Below are 18,038 nucleotides of genomic sequence, written 5' to 3'. Positions count from 1 at the left end.
CTTTTGGTTCCTCTCTAACACTAACCCATATTCACAGTGAATTGCAGCTGCCAAGAAAATTCTAAAACATTCTGAATGTTTTTTCTCCTTCTTTTGGCATCATCTACACAACTGCATTTAAAAGCCCTTACTGCTCAGAATTAAAGCCCTGTGAGTGTGACTTTCTATTTCCCATACTGGTCGTCTTTCTGAGGTGATCACTGGGCATCAATTTTATGATGTGGGTCCAAACCTACTAGGAACTTCACTGACTGCCCAAACTACTATGCAAGACCCTAACAACCAGCAGAAAGAAACTCACATTCCATCAATATTACCTGGATTGGCAATAAAAAGCAAATGTTGAGGTTGAATTGGTAGTTAGGAAGGTAAATGCAATGTCAGCATTCATTTCAAGAGGACTAGAATATAAAAGCAGGGATGTACTGCTGAGGCTTTTTAAGGCTGTCAGACTACATTTGGAATATCGTGAGCAATTTTGGGCTCTGTATCTAAGGAAGGATGTGCTGGCCTTGGAGAGGGCCCAAAGGAGGTTCACGAGAATGATCCCAGGAATGAAAGGCTTGACAAAGAACGAACAAAGAACAATACAACACAGGAATAGGTCCTTCGGCCCTCCAAGCCTGCACCGATCATGTGTTCCTAACTAGACCATCCGTTTGTGTCCCTCTATTCCCAGTCTTTTCATTTGGCTATCTAGATAAGTCTTAAATGATCCTAGCTTGTCTGCCTCAACCACCTTGCTTGGTAGTGCATTCCAGGCCCCCACCACCCTCTGTGTAAAATACGTCCCCCGCATATCTGTATTGAACCCTTGCCCCTCTCACCTTGAACTTGTGACCCCTTGTGTTTGTCATTTCTGACCTGGGAAAAAGCTTCCAACTGTTCACCCTATCTATGCCCTTCCTAATTTTATAAACTTCTATTAGGTCGCCCCTCAACCTCCGTCTTTCCAGGGAGAACAACCCTAGTTTACTCAATCTCACCTCATAGCTAATACCCTCCATACCAGGCAACATCCTGGTAAACCTTTTCTGCACTCTCCCCAAAGCCTCCACGTCCTTCTGGTAGTATGGCGACCAGAACTGGACGCAGTATTCCAAATGTGGCCTAACCAACGTTCTATATAACTGCAACATCATATGCCAACTTTTATACTCTATGCCCCATCCAATAAAGGCAAGCATGCCATATGCCTTCTTCACCACCTTTTCCACTTGTGCTGCCACCTTTAAGGATCTGCGGACTTGCACACCCAGATCCCTCTGTGTGTCTATACTCCTGATGGTTCTGCCATTTATTGTATAGCTCCCCCCTGCATTAGATCTTCCAAAATGCATCACCTCGCATTTATCTGGATTAAATTCCATCTGCCATTTCTCCGCCCAATTTTCCAGCCTATCTATATTCTGCTGTATTCTCTGACAATGATCATCACTATCCGCAACTCCAGCAATCTTTATGTCATCCGCAAACTTACTAATTAGACCAGCTACAACTATCACAAACAGCAGAGGTCCCAGTACAGAGCCCTGCGGAACACCACCAGTCACAAACCTCCAATCAGAAAAAGACCCCTCCACTGCTACCCTCTGTCTTCTATGGCCAAGCCAGTTCCGTACCCATCTAGCTAGTTCACCTTTGATCCCGTGAGATTTAACCTTTTGCAACAGCCTGCCATGAGGGACCTTGTCAAATGCTTTACTAAAATCCATGTAGACGACATCCACGGCCCTTCCCTCATCAATCATTTTTGTCACCTCTTCAAAAAACTCAACCAGATTTGTGAGGCATGACCTCCCTCGTACAAAACCATGTTGTCTATCACTAATGAGACTATTCAGTTCTAAATGTGTATAGATCCTATCTCTAAGTATCTTCTCCAATAATTTCCCTACCACGGACGTCAAGCTCACTGGCCTATAATTACCTGGGTTATCCTTGCTACCCTTCTTAAATAACAGGACCACATTTGCTATCCTCCAATCCTCCGGGACCTCACCTGTGTCCATTGAAGAAACAAAGATTTCTGTTAGAGGCCCAGCAATTTAATCTCTTGTCTCTCTCGGTAATTTAGGATAGATGCCATCTGGCCCTGGGGATTTGTCTACCTTAATGCTTCCTAAAATACCTAACACTTCCTCCCTTGTAATTGTGATTTGCTTTACCGGGTCTACACATCCCTCTGAGACACTACCAATCAACGTGTCCCTCTCCTTTGTGAATACTGATGCAAAGTATTCATTTAGGATCTCACCTACTTCCTTGGGTTCTAAGCATAATTCCCCTCCTTTGTTCTCGAGAGGTCAGACTCTTTCTCTGACAACCCTCTTGTTCCTAACATATGTATAAAATGCCTTGGGATTCTCCTTAATCCTGTCTGCCAAGGACATTTCGTGACCCCTTTTTGCCCTTCTAACTCCCTGTTTGAGTTCTTTTCTACTTTCTCATTATTCCTCCACTGCTTCATCTGTTTTTAGCTGCCTGGACCTTATGTATGCCTTTTTTTCCTTTTGATTAGACCCACAATTTCTCTGGTTATCCACGGCTCTCGAATCCTACCTTTCCTGACCTTCCCTTTTACAGGCACATGCCTGTCCTGCACTCCTATCAACTGCTCCTTAAAAGACTCCCACATGCCAGATGTGGATTTACCCTCGAACAGCCTCTCCCAATCAACAGCCACCAAATCCTGCCTAATCCGGCTGTAGTAAGCCTTCCCCCAATTCAGCACCTTACCCATAGGACAACACTCATCCTTTTCCATGGCTATCCGAAAGTTTACAGAATTGTAGTCACTGTTCGCCACATGTTCCCCCACTGAAACTCTGATGACCTGACTGGGCTCATTCCCCAGTACTAGGTCCAGTATAGCCCCCCTCTAGTTGGACTATCAACATATTGTTCCAAAGAACCTTCCTGGACACATTTTATAAATTCCTCCCCGTCCGGATCCAGGGATTTCCAGTCTATATGAGGGAAATTAAAGTCTCCCACTACAACAACCCTTTTTTCTACACCTGTCCAGAATCTCCTTACATATCCGCTCTTCAACTTCCATACTTGACATATGAGGAGCGTTTGAGGACTCTGGGTCTGTACTCAATGGAGCTTAGGAGGATGGGGGGAAATCTCATTGAAACTTACAGAATTCTGAAAGGCCTGGATAGAGTGGAAATGGAGAAGGTGTTTCCCTTAGTAGGAGAAACTAGAATCGGAGGGCACAGCCTCAGGGTAAAGGGAATCTTTAGAATCAAGATGAGTAGGAATTTCTTCAGCCAGAAAAAGGTGAATCTGTGGAATTCATTGCCACAGAAGGCTGTGGAGGCTAAGTCATTGAGTGCATATAAGACAGCAATGGAGAGGTCCTTGATTGGTCAGGGAATCAAAGGTTACAGGGAAAGGGCGGGAGAATGGGGTTGAGAAACATATCAGCCATGATTGAATAGCGGAGTAGAGTCGATGGGCCGAGTGGCCTAATTCTTCTCCTATATCTTATGGTCTTAATCTAGTTTGCCAGTCAGGATCCTAATATTGCCCAGCCTTCACTCCACATCGGTTCTGATCTCAGTTGTGCTTTCATGAAACATGATTAGTGCAGTGCTCCAGGGAACAGGGTCTTGAAAAGTTATTCACAGCTTTTGCCTTATGAATATTCATCATTGAGTTGCTTTACTAAGACAGTTCTATACCAATTATGCAAGATGGGAAAGTTTCATACCTTCAATTTACACACATAAGGACAGGAAAGTAGGCATCGTACCTGTATTGTACCCAGTGCAGGGCAACTATCTGAAGCCAAAATTCATCTCGTCTGATACAGAAAACTTAATTGAGAGTTAAGACTGCTGCACTGTTATACTGATACGTTCAAAACTGTAATCATCTGGTTCATAGCACGACTAACATTGTCCAACATTCTAAACACAATTATACATACTGTACCTGTGAGAGCTACCTGTTCTGAAGGATGGAACTTGATTGAATTCACTAAAGAAGAAAAAGGAAATAAAAGACAATGAATGTATCTAAAGTTCCTAATATACAGTAGTTAACATTTTATGCAAGGGGATCACTCCGCCTATGAAATTTTTCTCCCACTTCCACTTCTTATTGGTTTCCTCATAGCATGCACCGTATGTAACTGAAGGCCAATAGGCAACCTATTTTTCGATCTTCCACCATTGTTTAAACCGGTTTATTTGGAAACTGTTTACTTAGAAATACATGAAAGCAACTCAGTAAATACAGTCCTTTTGAACTACTTTTCGCTATGGGGCTGTACAATGATCAGGAGCTCAATGCGAGGGGCTATAGACATAAAAACCAGCCCCACTATGCCACAGCACAGCACGTTGGCTTTACAGCATACTCTGCCGTCCAAATCTTGGTTTTATGGACCGTACACCCAATTTTAAACCTTGACATTTAGCATTTAATTGCATGAAAACTCTCTCAATCTAACCTAGTTTAGCGTTGGTGAAATGCCACCACTTCCATCACAAATCATTTACAAAGAATGAAATTGGACTGAGCCGTAGCGCACACTGGGCAATAATGAATCAGCAGCCTATTTTACATACTGCATCTGATTTTTTCCCCCCCCCATTGAAGTCGACAGAAAATCAAAATTAGGCAGGAAATAAAATGGGCTGCCAATTCACCATCGCCCATTTTGTGCGACGGTCCAAGATCAATTTCACCCCTACTCTCTTCATTCTTAAGCTCATAGCATTTAAAGTTAAAGTATGCACTTATTTTTAATCTTGCATACTGAACAGCCATATCAACACATATACATGATTGGACAGCTGGTCCGTAATACAGAGCAATGTCAATAGCGCGGGTTCAATTCCCAGACTGGGTAAGATCATTCATGAAGGTCCGCCTTCTCAAAACCTCACCCCTCGTCTGAGGTATGGTGATCCTCAGGTTAAAATCAAAGAGCAGAACAGCCTCTGGTCGTCTGGGACAATGGCGACTTTACCCTTTACCTTACAAAATCATACCACTGCAAATGATTTTACTAAATTTAATATAAAAAATAATCTCACCTGACCCTGCATGACCCACGTATTTCAAGAGGCACTTTCCTGTCTCAATGCTCCACAACATAGCACTGTGATCTTTAAAGAAAAGCAGCAGACTTGAGATGATAGTTAACTGGGAATATAGGCAATGTTTTCTTTTGGGTGACAGCCATTTACTGAGCATATGAACACTGAAGCAGTTCCTTTGTTCTTAAATACAAACTAAAAAAGGTTACAGAGGGAGCATCAATGTGAACAAAAGCAGCGGTTACTTTTATTGATTGAAATGCAGATCAACATACAACGTGCGAAGTAATTAACAAGTGATGGATTAAAAATAAAATACATTTGAAAACACCCAATGATGTCTCACCATCACCACCTCAAGGACAATCAGGGATGGGCAAAAAATACTGGCCTAGCCACTGATGCCCACATCCCGTGAACGACTAAAAAAACAAAGCATATCAAAATACAATAGCACATCGGAGTAGAGGAGTTTATGAATACACAATCTTGTATAATTTCAAAAGAACTGACTTTTTCCAAAAGGAAAACATTCTATTGGGGTGGCACTGTGGCACAGTGGTTAGCACTGCTGCCTCACAGCGCCAGCGACCCGGGTTCGATTCCCGGCTTGGGTCACTATCTGTGTGGAGTCTGCACGTTCTCCCCGTGTCTGCGTGAGTTTTCTCCGTGTGCTCCGGTTTCCTCCCACACTCCAAAGATGTGCGGGTTAGGTGGATTAGCCGTGCTAAATTGCCCCTTAATGTCAGGGGGACTAGCTGGGTAAGTGTATGGGGATAGAGTTTGGATGGGATTGTGATCAGTGCAGACTCGATGGGCCGAATGGCCTCCTTCTGCACTGTGGGACTCTATGATTCTATTTTATTCACATCAGAATTTGAGGATGAGCTCATGCCAAAATGTAAAAAAAAACCAATGGCTTCTAAAGTTTGAACCTGTCACAACCCTCCATAACCCCTTGACCTTCAAAGAAAACAGCAGACTTGGGCAAGAGTTAATTGGGAACACAACTTTCCTGCTGTATGACAGCCAAGATTAGAGATTTTTCCAAGCATTTAGCGATAAATGAAATGTGTATCCAAGTGCAAAGTGAAACATGTTCACCATTACACCTATGCTCTGGACAGAAGGAACCCAATTTTAACTCAAAAGGGAGCATTTTTGAGAAAACAAAGCCAAATAATTGAAAACTGCCAAGTCATTCTAAAATAATTCACATCCTATAAATCGAGGGGAAAAAACCAAGAATGTCCTGTTTTACTGGACATTTGCCATTTTACATCAAAACAAAGGACATGAAATGCATCATCCACTTCATGTACTGAGATCATGTCCGATCCTGTTTGTAGATCTTGTCAGCCAAGTGCCCACTGTTCATGGATCTCCAGCCTCTGAATCAAATTACTGAGGAATTCAAATCCACCTGTCAACATTCTCAATAGGGATTTCATACACACTTCCCAAACCCACCAACCCAAATCCAGGGAGTTTAGGTGTAGACTGGCACAGCCAAGGCTGAGGAAATCCAAGCATGCTCAAAGATACAGCCAGGATTTCAGTTGGCAAAAAACACACAGCTTCTCAGAGTTCTATCCTTCACTGGCCTGCAGGAGGAATGTCTGACCTCACAGACTGAACCATCCCGCCAAGCTCGCTGGTTAGTAACAGTGCCGTGCAATTGGGCAAATGCGCCAGTTTTTCAAGTATCAGATTACTACGGTTGCAACAGTGTGTTGACTTGGGTCCAAATGTTCCTTGCCAAGCATGCTTTCTTGGAGCCTCTCCAAAGACTGCATAAAAACGGGCCCTTGTTGCAGTCTTTGGTCAGACACAAACTCAATATAATGGTCTCTCTTGATCTGGAGTACCTTGTCCTGGGTTTGTTGGGTGGCATTCAACTAAGGGAACCTTTTTTCTAATCATACCAAGAATGATTTTAGTCAAAGGAAAAACGATTTAGGATCATTTTTGGACAACAGCAGCCCACAGTATAAAGTTACAACACACCGATTCCCCTTCATTTCACTCTTCATCCACCTGACCTAATGCAGACAAAATCATTGGCTACCTTTCCAGCAGCCCCACAGGGTTCATGTATCATTTAAAGAAGCCTCCATTTATCTAACTAAGTCTCCTCCTCTAATAGGATGCTGCTCAATAGATGGATGAATGGCCAACAAGCATTATTTTAAGTTTATTTATAATTTCAGCTGCTGAAGCATGGTGTGATTGTCCCAATAGCTCAAGGCACTAATATGGCAGCCACCTTCTGACCTGAGGCCCATCACATCCAAACGTTTCCACAGTGCTACAAAGGGTAACTCGATCAGCTTTGAATAATGTGGTTGAAAAGTTAAGAGTATTCACAAGCTATTCACAATTACATAAATGGTAATTAAGAAGTTTGCAGATGAAACAATCAATGAATTAGTCAGCTAATAAAGGAAAGCATCCCATATGTCTTGTTAAAATCTTAGTGACCCATTCTGCTTCCTTTGTGGATCTGTGGACATGCACTCTCAAGGTGCCTCTGTTCCTCTGCATTTATATTTGTATCCTACCATTTATTGTATAATCCCTTGCCTTGCCTGCCTTCCTCAAATGCATTACCTCACAATTCCTCGCATTAAATTCTATTTGCCACTTATCTTCCCACCTGACTAATTCATTGATTCCTGTAGTCTACAGTTTTCTTCCTCACCATCAACCACACAGCCAGTTGTTGTTTCATCTGCAAACTTCTTAATCATGCCTTCCACCAGTCACAAAAACACATGTCCGCCATTACCCTTTGCATCTCTCCACTGATCCAATTTCGGATCTAAATTGACACTTATTGTTGGATCCCATGGCTCTGACTTTTCTGACCAGTCTGCCATATGGGACCTTGTCAAAAGTTTTGGGAAAGTCCAGATGGGCTACGTCAAACACAGCGACCCTTCTTGTTACTGCCTCAAAATATTCATTTAGGTTAGTCAGCCATGACCTTCCCCTAATAATCCATTCTGACTAACACTGATTAATCCATGTATTTCTAAATTATGATTTATACTGACCCTCAGAATTGTTTCCAACAATTTGCCACAGTCAAGGTTAGGTTGACTGGCCATTAATTGCTCGGTCTATCCTGCTAATTGTTTATGAATTGTATTTAATTGTATGCAGGTGGTGCTATTAACTGGTGAATCAATAAAAAAGGAACAGATGGAAACTGTGGTTTTTTGGTAAGGAGGTGCATGTTTCCAATAGCATCTGTGGAAATAAATGCCAATAAAAGTGGATTGCCACCTCAGGTAGAGAGGCTTGTACGTTCTGACAATCCCTTGAGCATGCTGTCCAGAGCTCCTTGCTCCTGGTAGGACCATCCATAGTGGCAAAGTTAAGAGCGGCACCAGACAAAAAGTCCTCAACAGAAGAACAGGCGAAGGAAGACCATGTCTCTCAATGTTACAAAGGCGGGAGAATGCTGCATGTCACTAAAATCTGACTACCAACCCATCAAGATAGTGTGAACAATGACACTACATTAAACAAAGCCACGTGTCGGCTTCTCCCACTGTTTATTTGCCAGGTCCTGTGGTAATGGAGAATTGGCAACAGGGATAGGGCTGCAAATTTAGGAGACTCTAAGTCAAGAATCCACACACAGGCAACAGATGCTTGAAGGTCATTGGTCACCTGTGTTGGGATAGTGACGTCTTCAGGCAGCAGCACCTATGACTGAACAGTGATCTTCAGAGTACCCTCTGCCCACCCCAAATAGGGAGGGGGCTGGATATGATGCCCGAAAAATGGGCGGCCCCACTTTCACCTGCAACAAAAACAGAAAAGTGCTGGAAAAGCTCAGCAAGTCTGACAGCATCTGTGGAGAGAGAGCAGAGCCAATGTTTCTAGTCTAGATAAACCTTCGTGACACTTTCTCCTGGCTGGGTGCCACACCATGCGGGATCACCCTCTTTGTGATCAAAGAAAAAAAAGTTTAAATTTTGCAGTATTAGAACACTCATGGATAATCTCAAGAGAGACGATCCAGAAAAAGAACCGTGATCAAGGTTCCAAATTGACATCGCTGTCAATGAATCCGCCTCGAGAGGGCAGCTAAAGGAACAAGCAGGGAGATATGCCTTCTACTGGAAAGGAAAGGCTGACAGTGACCCTTAATGTCCTTGGATATAAAACCAAAATACTGGGGATGCTGAAATAAAAACAGGAAACGCTGGAAAAACTCTGAAGGTCTGGCAGCATATGTAGAGAAAGAAACATAGTCAAAATGACTCTTCTTCAGATCCTCGTGTCCATGGAGTTCATAAATTCATACGGTATAGGAGCAGAATTAGGCCATTCGCCCCATCGAGTCTGCTCCGCCATTCGATCATGGCTGATATGTTCCTCATCCCCATTTTCCTGCCTTCTCCCCGTAACCCTTCAACCCATTACCAATTAAAAATCTGTCTAACTCCTCCTTAAATTTATTCACTGTCCCAGCATCCACCACACTTTGGGGTAGTGAATTCCACGGATTCACAACCCTTTGGTTATATATGGTCTGTATGGCTTACATATGGCCCACCTAATCTGAAGAGAGATTGACTAGGTTAGGATTGTTTTCGCTGGAGTTCAGACGAATGAGGGAGGGATCTCATAGAGACTTATAAAATTCTAACAGGTTTAGACAGGTTAGATGCAGGGAGGATGCTTCCGATGGTGGGGGAGTCCAGAACCAGGGGTCACAGTCTGAGGATTCAGGATAGACATTTAGGATGGAGGTGAGGAGACATTTCTTCACCCAAAGAGTGGTGAGTCTGTGGAATTCATTACCACAGGAAGTAGTTGATGCCAAAACATTGAATGCATTCAAGAGGTGGCTGTAGGTCGCACTTGGGGCAAATGGGATCAAAGGTTATGGGGAAAAAGCAGGATTAGACCATTGAGTTGGATGATCAGCCATGATCGTGATGAATGGTGGAGTAGGCTCGAAGGGCCTCCTCCTACTCCTATCGTCTATGTTTCTATATACCACCTCTACATACAAGTTACCTTTCTGGTTTAATCAGCCCTAATCTTTCCTTCGACATCCTCTTGCTCATGATATATTTATAAGAACAGCTTTTCGGTTTGAATCTACTGCACAAATGCATGATGCAAAGTTTGCAGATACTCTTATGCGCAAAATAAATATCTAACAGATTCAGAGTTGTTAAACTAAGAACTACATAATTTACTTGATTGATGTTTCCATAAAACTGAATAAAGAACCTGGCAAACATCTGAGGGAGCCTTCCACTATGCAATGCTAGGTGCATCAAAATAAATATATTCATGAATATATAATATACAACTTCAAAGTAATTTTTTTGCCTCATTTCAATTAACTTCATAACCAGCTTACTCGATGACAATTTGAACAGCCACACTTAGAGGTTCTAAGAACACAAAGATGATTCCATGATTGAGTAATTTACAGGTAAATTAGAAAGCTAGTCTCAAGTGAAATAAAATCTGCATTTCACAGTGCCCCACCGAGCATTTGTTCATATGACAAGCTTAATAAAATGTTGAGTAAAATGTTAAATAAGAAATGCAAATGGTAAAATAGATTAAACAGTGTTGCTGCATGCTGCTTGCAACAGAAATAATAAAATTTACCCTTTAAATAGTCTCTTACGAAAAAACAATTAGAAAGCAGAGTTTGAAATAAAGTGAAATGTTACCAGCTGATGCTGTGCCCAGCACCACCGGCTGTAAGCGTGTAACACTGACATCCCAGATCCCATCCCGATGTCCTATGTATTCTTTCACCAGCTGACAGACTGCTCTAGAAGTTGTCGTCTTGAAACTTGACACAATCTTTGTAACAAAAAGACAAAATCAGACATTAATCTATGGCACAAATATATGCAAATATTTTTAATGTACAAAACTGAACCCCCCCCCCATTACATGTTAGAATCAAATGCTATTCAAAAAGCACTGCTTGCTAGGTTAGTCACTCTTCGTAGTTTCTTGCAGCTAGCTTACACACCACTCAATAAAATGTTTCAGACAGATTTATCCTGTCATAGATTCTGTTGTGCAAAATACACTTTGTCAGAATCTGGACTGTGACAAAGAGTTACTTTAGGGCAGTAAAATTTCCTAACAACTTCTGACAAGTTCAAGACATACTCTCACCCTGCAGTTGCACTTGAAATTAATCAATGCAACAGCCGCAACTATAAAAAGACCATCAGGGAGAAATGCCAAAGGATGTATGTGGCATTTCAGAAGTGTTTGGTGTGATTATTAAGAATAAATTTTCACCATGCATATGTAGAAGCTATCTGCGAATATCCCTGCACTGCATTGCTTCAAGTTCTGTATTGGATGGCACAGTGGCTGCCTCACAGTGCCAGGGACCCAGGTTCGATTTCCAGCTTGGGTGACTGTGTGGAGTTTGCACATTCTCCCCGTGTCTGAGTAGGTTTCTTCCGGGTGCTCCGGTTTCCTCCCACAGTCCGAAAGACGTGTTGGTTAGGCACATTGGCCATGCTAAATTCTCCCTCAGGTGTATCCGAACAGGCACTGGAGTGTGGCAACTAGGGGATTTTCACAGTAACTGCATTGCAATGTTAATGTAAGCCTACTTGTGACACTAATAAATATTATATGCTGTATAATATATGCATTGAGGCAAAGAATTACAAAAACATTCATTTTTTTCAGTAGGTGGACCCACATGGAGCTATTGAACTGAATATGAAGTGTAGACATGATGGTTTAAACATATTGATGCCTCATATTCCATCGAAAAACGTGAATTACTTCTCTTTTTTTAAACTCCAATACTTTATTTAGTTGAAATTCTTGGACTATCAGCCCGTTCTATACATTGCTTGATTTTACTATCCCATTCAGGTCAAGTACGTTACAAGTCGGTTGCTGTTGCAATACACTTATTGCTATCTACAATGTAATATTTACTCTATTTTTTGATATTTGCTTTTTGTTATTTACTTAACAAATTATTTGCTTTCCAGTAATTTTTTTTTACTGCTTGCAATGTTTGCCAACATCTTAAACTTTGAGAATTTCAAAACATTTGTGTGTGAAAAGGATATGAAAATATTGCTGATAGGGACAGCTACGTTGCTAGGTGTTTATTACAGACCCCCAGATAATCAGCAGAAAATTGAAGAACAAATATGTGCACAATTCGTGGAGGGGTGTAAAAATAATGAGAGGGTAATTATATTAGGTGATTTCAACTTTCCCAACATTAATTGGGATCACCATCAAGTTACTGGCTTAGATGGAGCAGAGTTCTTGAAATGTATACAGGAAAACTTCTTAGGTCAATATGTAGAGGATCCAACAAGGGATGGTGCAGTGCTGGACCTAATTCTGGGGAATGAAGCCGGACAGGTGGTTGATGTGTTGGTGGGGGAACATTTTGGTGATAGCGATCACAACATGGTTCAATTCAAATTTGTTATGGACAAAGAAATTGACAAGTTGCAGAAAAAGGTTTGGGATTGGAGAGAGCAGAATTAACAAAATAAGGCAGAATCTGGCCAAGGGAGACTTGGACGAGTTACTTGTGGGGAAACCTACAGAAGAGCAGTGTGGGGCATTCAAAGATGAAATGGGGAGGGTACAGACCCAACATGTTCCTTCACAGGTAATAGGAAGGTGTAACAAACCTAGAGATTCATGGATGACCAGAGACAATCAGGATACATTGAGAAGGAAAAGAGGGGCTTTAACTGTGGAGGCATTAGTGGAGTACAGAAAGTGCAGGATGGAGCTTAAGAAATCAATTAGGAGAGCAAAGAGGGGATATGAGAAAGCTCTGGCTGGTAAGAGTAGGGAAAATCCTAAGATGTTCTATAAGTATATCAATGGGAAGAGGATAACCAGGGAAAGAGTAGGACCCATTAAGGACCAAGGGGGAAATCTGCAGGTGGAGGCAGAGAACATTGGTAGGGTGTTAACTGAATATTTCACTTCTATCTTCACCCACGAGAATGAGGAGGTAGTTATGGAACTTGGGGAGAGAGACTCTGAGGTTCTAGAGCAAATTGTCGTAGGGAGTGACAAGGTATTGGAGGGCTTTAAAGTGGGCAAATCTCCAGGTCTGGATAAATTGTGTCCCAGGCTGTTGTGGGAGGCAAGGGAGGAAATTGCAGGGGCTTTGACTCAAATTTTTAATTCCTCGCTGGCCACCGGGAGGTGCCAGAGGACTGGAGAACAGCTGATGTGGCCCCACTATTTAAGAAAGGTTGTAGAGATAAGCTAGGAATTATAGACTATTGAGTTTCACACGTGGCTGGGAAACTACTGGAGAAGATTCTGAAGGAGAGATTCTATCTCCATTTGAAGAGGCAAGGTTTGATCAGGGATGGTCAGCATGGTTTTGTCAGAGGGAGGTCATGCCTAACAAATTTGATTGAATTTTTTGAACATGTAACATGAGGGTAGTGCAGTTGGTGTAGTTTACATGGATTTCAGCAAAGCTTTTGACAAAGTCCTACACGGTAGACTTACTAAGAAAGCAAATGCGTATACGATACAGGGTGATCCGATAAGGTGGATTCATAATTGGCTTAGTGGTAGGAGACAGAGGGTGATGATAGGTGGCAGCCTTAGTGACTGGAGGCCAGTGACCAGTGGCGTACCACAGGGATCCGTGCTGAGCCCCCTCTTGTTCATTGTTTATATAAATGACATAGATGTCAATGTGGGGGTGGGATCAGTAAGTTTGCCGATGACACAAAGATTGGCCGGGTGGTTAACAGTGAGGTTGAGTGTCTTGGGTTACAGGAAGATATAGACGAGATGATCAAATGGGCAGATAAGTGGCAGATGGAATTTAACCCTGAAAAGTGTGAGGTGATTCACTTTGGAAGGAGTAATTTGACAAGGAAGTATACTATGAAAGGTCTGACACTGGGAAGTTCTGAGAAGTAAAGGGGCCTTGACGTGTTTGTCCATAGATCTCTGAAGGCCAGAAGACAGGTTAATAGAGTGGTGAAAAAGGAATATGACACACTCACCTTTATCAATCGGGGTACAGATTACAAAAGCAGAGAGGTCATGGTGGAGTTGTATAGAACTTTGGTGAGGCCACAGCTGGAGTAGTGTGCGCAGTTCTGGTCACCACATTATAGGAAGGGTGTGATCGCACTGGCAGGGGTGCAGAGGAGATTCACCAGGATATTGCCGGGGTTGGAACACTTAGGTTATAAAGAGAGGTTGAATAGGCTTGGGTTGTTTTCTCTGGAGCAAAGAAGACTGATTGAGGTGTTCAAAATTATGAGTGGCATGGACAGGGTGGATAGGGACCAGCAGTTCCCCTTAATTGAAGGGTCAATTATGAGGGGACACAAGTTAAAAGTGAGGGGTGGGAGGTTTAGGGGGTACTTGAGGAAAAACCTTTTTACCCAGAAGGTGGTGGCGGTCTGGAATGCACTGCCTGGGAGGATAGTGGAGGCGGGATGCCTCACATCCTTTAAAAAGTACCTGGATGAGTACTTGGCACGCCATAACATTCAGGGCTATGGACCAAGTGCTGGCAAGTGGGATTAGGTGGGCAGGTCAGGGCCTTTCGAGCGTCATTGCAGACTCAATGGGCCGAAGGCCTCTTCTGCACTGTAGGATTCTGTGATACGGAAGCCCATTTTATAAATATCGGTGATGGCACAAGATATTTTACAGAATAGCAACAGAAAAATCATCCCATTCATTGCTCCTCTTTGTTCTTTAATTACGTTGTTGTGCAAAATACAAGGTAAGTTTTCTATGAGCCATGTAATCATTGCATTCAATTAAAAATTTGACCAAGATGTCAGAACTCCAAGCATTCCCACATTATCAGAATTCAACAAAGCATTTCACAAATGCAGTAGTTTCTGAGTTTAGTGTTAGCAAATGATTGACAATTAAAGCCAGTAAATGGAATGGTTCAATTATTACAAAGAATGAAATCAATAAACCATTACGAAGATTGGTATATAAACCAGTAAATTACAATTAGCTGAAAAGCACACAAACCACAGTTCGTGCTCAAATGCTGTTCAATGCAGTGTGTCATTTTTGGGGAGCAAGCTCAGTGGCTTCACATTAAAGTGTCCAATAACATGATGTGATGTGATGTGATGCAAGAAAAAACTTTTTCCCACAATCAGCAGTTTGGGTCTGGAATTCACTGCCTGGAAGTGTGATGGGGGTAGAGTTCAACCGAGGCATTCAAGGGGGCATTAGGTGATTCCTTGCACAGAAACTGTGCATGGGGGTGTGCGGGGAAAAGGCAGGAGAACGTCATGATCCTCATTCGGAGAGCCGGGACAGACACAATGGGCCAAATGGCCTCCTTCTGCACTGTAACAATCCTGTGATCAAAAGGCATAAATGGGTAATTTTTGGGTTGGCAAGATGTAACGAGCGGAGTGCCACAGGGATCAGTGCCAGGACCTCAACTATTTACTATCTATATTAAGGACACGGTTGCTAAATTTTCTGATGACACAAAGATAGGTAGGAAAGTAAGTTGTGAAAAGGGCATAAGGAGTCTACAAAAAGATACAAGACAGGTTAGGTGAATGGGCAAACATTTGGCAGATGGGGAACAATGTGAACTTGTCCACTTTGGCCGGAAGAATAAAAGGGCAGCATACTATTATGTGGGGAGAGACTGCAAAATTCCACAATGCAGGGAAATCTGGGTGCGCTGGTACATGAAAGTTATCATGCCGAATGGCCTAGTCCTGTTCCTAGATGGTATATTTGTAGGAAGCCAAGGTCACACAAACAGCAAAGAGATAAATTGCCTTCTAGACGAGGGCTCCGCTCTGACACAGGACTCGGTATAATGTAGATCTGTCTTGGGCTTCAAAATTTTCATCTGAATAAGATTGCCCAGAGTGATATTCGACAACACAACTCCGAAAAACATCCAGCTGAGGCAGCTATAAATCCATTTCAGTTTACCTTAAACGCCCATGTGAGGAAAGGGGTAAAGCTGCCAGTGCTGCTGCAGGTTATCCAATAATTCCTGCTGGATGGTGGTACCAGTGGGATTTTCCCTGCATATTTCGCAGCAGCCAAGACGGCCCGCCATTGGCCAGCGGCAGGATCTTCTGGTCCCGCCATTGCCAACAGGGTTTCCTGTTGAATGCACCCCTTGCCGCTCAAAAAGCCACGGTGGGGGTGGACTGATCTCGGGACCGGAAGATCCCACTGGCATGAAGGGCCTGAAAATTGCAGCCAATATGTGCACAAGTCTGAGTGCTAGGCACCAGCAAAAGACCAAGCTACAAGTGGGCTCAATGCATGCACATCTTCTTAGCCTGGGATGAAATGCTGCTTGATTTAGGGAACAAATATATGCATTTTTTATATCCAGTCAGACATGTTTTCCATCAAAAACACAGGGGTCCTATTATGCCAAAGCATTTCTTGTGGAACGGTGTCACTTATAAAACAATCTTGAGATAGTCTCCATGGATGGTGCTATGGAGTGTAATATTTTGGCTTTTTAATTATGCTGGTAAAATATTGGCCAGGGCACTAGGGGAACTCTACTGTTCTTCTTCAAATAGCATGACGACATCTTTTACATTCAGCTGAGAGAGGTTGGAGCTTGGTTCGGGGTAGGAGGGTGGCACACTCGTTTACACTGCTGCCTCTCAGCACCAGGGATCTGGGTTCAATTCCGGCCTCGAGTGACTGTCTATGTGGAGCTTGCACATTCTCACCGTGACTGCGTGGGTTTCCTACGGGTGCTCTGGTTTCCTCCCACAGTCTAAAGATGTGCAGGTTAGGTGGATTGGCCATGGTAAATGTGTGGGGTTACAGCGATAGGGCGCAGGGTAGGCCTGGTCAAAATGTGCAGACTCGATAGGCTGAATGGCTTCCTTTTGCACTGTAGGGATTCTACGAACATCTCATTTGAAGGAGAGCACCTCCAACAAGACAGCACCAAACACTGACTCTGGGCCAAGGCTGACATTTAGGAAATAAACTCTCCATCAACTTGCCGATGAGGTTAATGAGTAACATGGTTTGCAGTTAAATTGTGTGATTTATTTGGGAGACGGGAGGCGTGAATCTGGTGCCCAGTGGTTCCTATACTCAACCTTGATCCAAAAGTCATGTGTTTCAATCTCGGCATTCCAAATTACAGAACTAAATTCAATAAATCTGGTCATTTGCTGTTAATAGAAAGTGACAATGAAAGCTGCCAAATAGTCAAAACAACCCAACCAGTCCATTAACACCCTATTATCTGAAGTGGTCTACAAATAACTCCAGGCTCATACAGTGTGTTGATCCATAATGGCTTCAGAGCCATTAGAAATCAGTGATTAAATATTGACTTCCCAGTGTCATCCACCTCTCAAGAAATTGTTCTGAAAAAGAGAGAAAGTTTCTACACACAATGATTTCAATGCCACGGAATGGAATGTTTGCAAAATGCTGGTTCCATGCCAAAGAACAGAATCATAGAATGGCAATTTATCTAATCCCACTCTCCTACCCTCTCCACATAACCCTGCACGTTTTTCCCCTTCAGGCGCCTATGCAATTCCCTTTCGAAAGCCACGATGGAACCTGCCTCCAGCACACTCTCAGGTATTCTTTCTAGATCCTCAGCGCTCACTGCATAAGAAATTTTTCCTCATGTTCACTTTGCCTCTGGTTTTAATTCATCCGCCAATGGGAACAATATATCTCCATCTGCTCTGCCTCAGCCCTTTATGATGTAGAAACCTCAATCAAATCTCTTAAAGTTCTCTTCTCCAAAGAGAATCCCAGCTTCCACAATCTAACCAAGAAACTCAAGTCCCTCATCCATAAAGCCAATCTTTTCTGCATCCTCTCCATAGTTTTCACATCCATCTTCAAAGTGTAGTGCCCAGAATTGGACACAACGCTCCAATTGCAGCCAAACCAGTGTTTTAAAAAAGTCCATAAGTTCCTTACTTTTGTACGCAATGCCTCAAT

At 42.7% G+C, this 18,038-nt stretch overlaps 1 protein-coding gene across 4 annotated transcripts in view; it reads right to left on the bottom strand.

The window, feature by feature from the left end:
* The window catches only part of wdr37 (WD repeat domain 37), a 135,580-nt gene that overhangs the window by 54,729 nt on the left and 62,813 nt on the right, over positions 1-18,038 (bottom strand). For all 4 annotated transcript variants that reach the window (XM_078232744.1, XM_078232764.1, XM_078232755.1 and 1 more), the window contains 3 exons: positions 10,769-10,904; positions 5,055-5,126; positions 3,946-3,990 (listed from right to left, as the gene is read on the bottom strand). In XM_078232744.1, coding sequence (XP_078088870.1) covers positions 3,946-3,990; positions 5,055-5,126; positions 10,769-10,904 — 253 coding nt within the window. The remainder of the gene's footprint in view (positions 1-3,945; positions 3,991-5,054; positions 5,127-10,768; positions 10,905-18,038) is intronic.

This window comes from Mustelus asterias, chromosome 2, assembly GCF_964213995.1.
Source record: "Mustelus asterias chromosome 2, sMusAst1.hap1.1, whole genome shotgun sequence".
Taxonomy (NCBI): domain Eukaryota; kingdom Metazoa; phylum Chordata; class Chondrichthyes; order Carcharhiniformes; family Triakidae; genus Mustelus; species Mustelus asterias.
The sequence above is the reverse complement of the archived record's forward strand: the minus strand, read 5'-3'. Positions and strand labels throughout refer to the sequence as shown.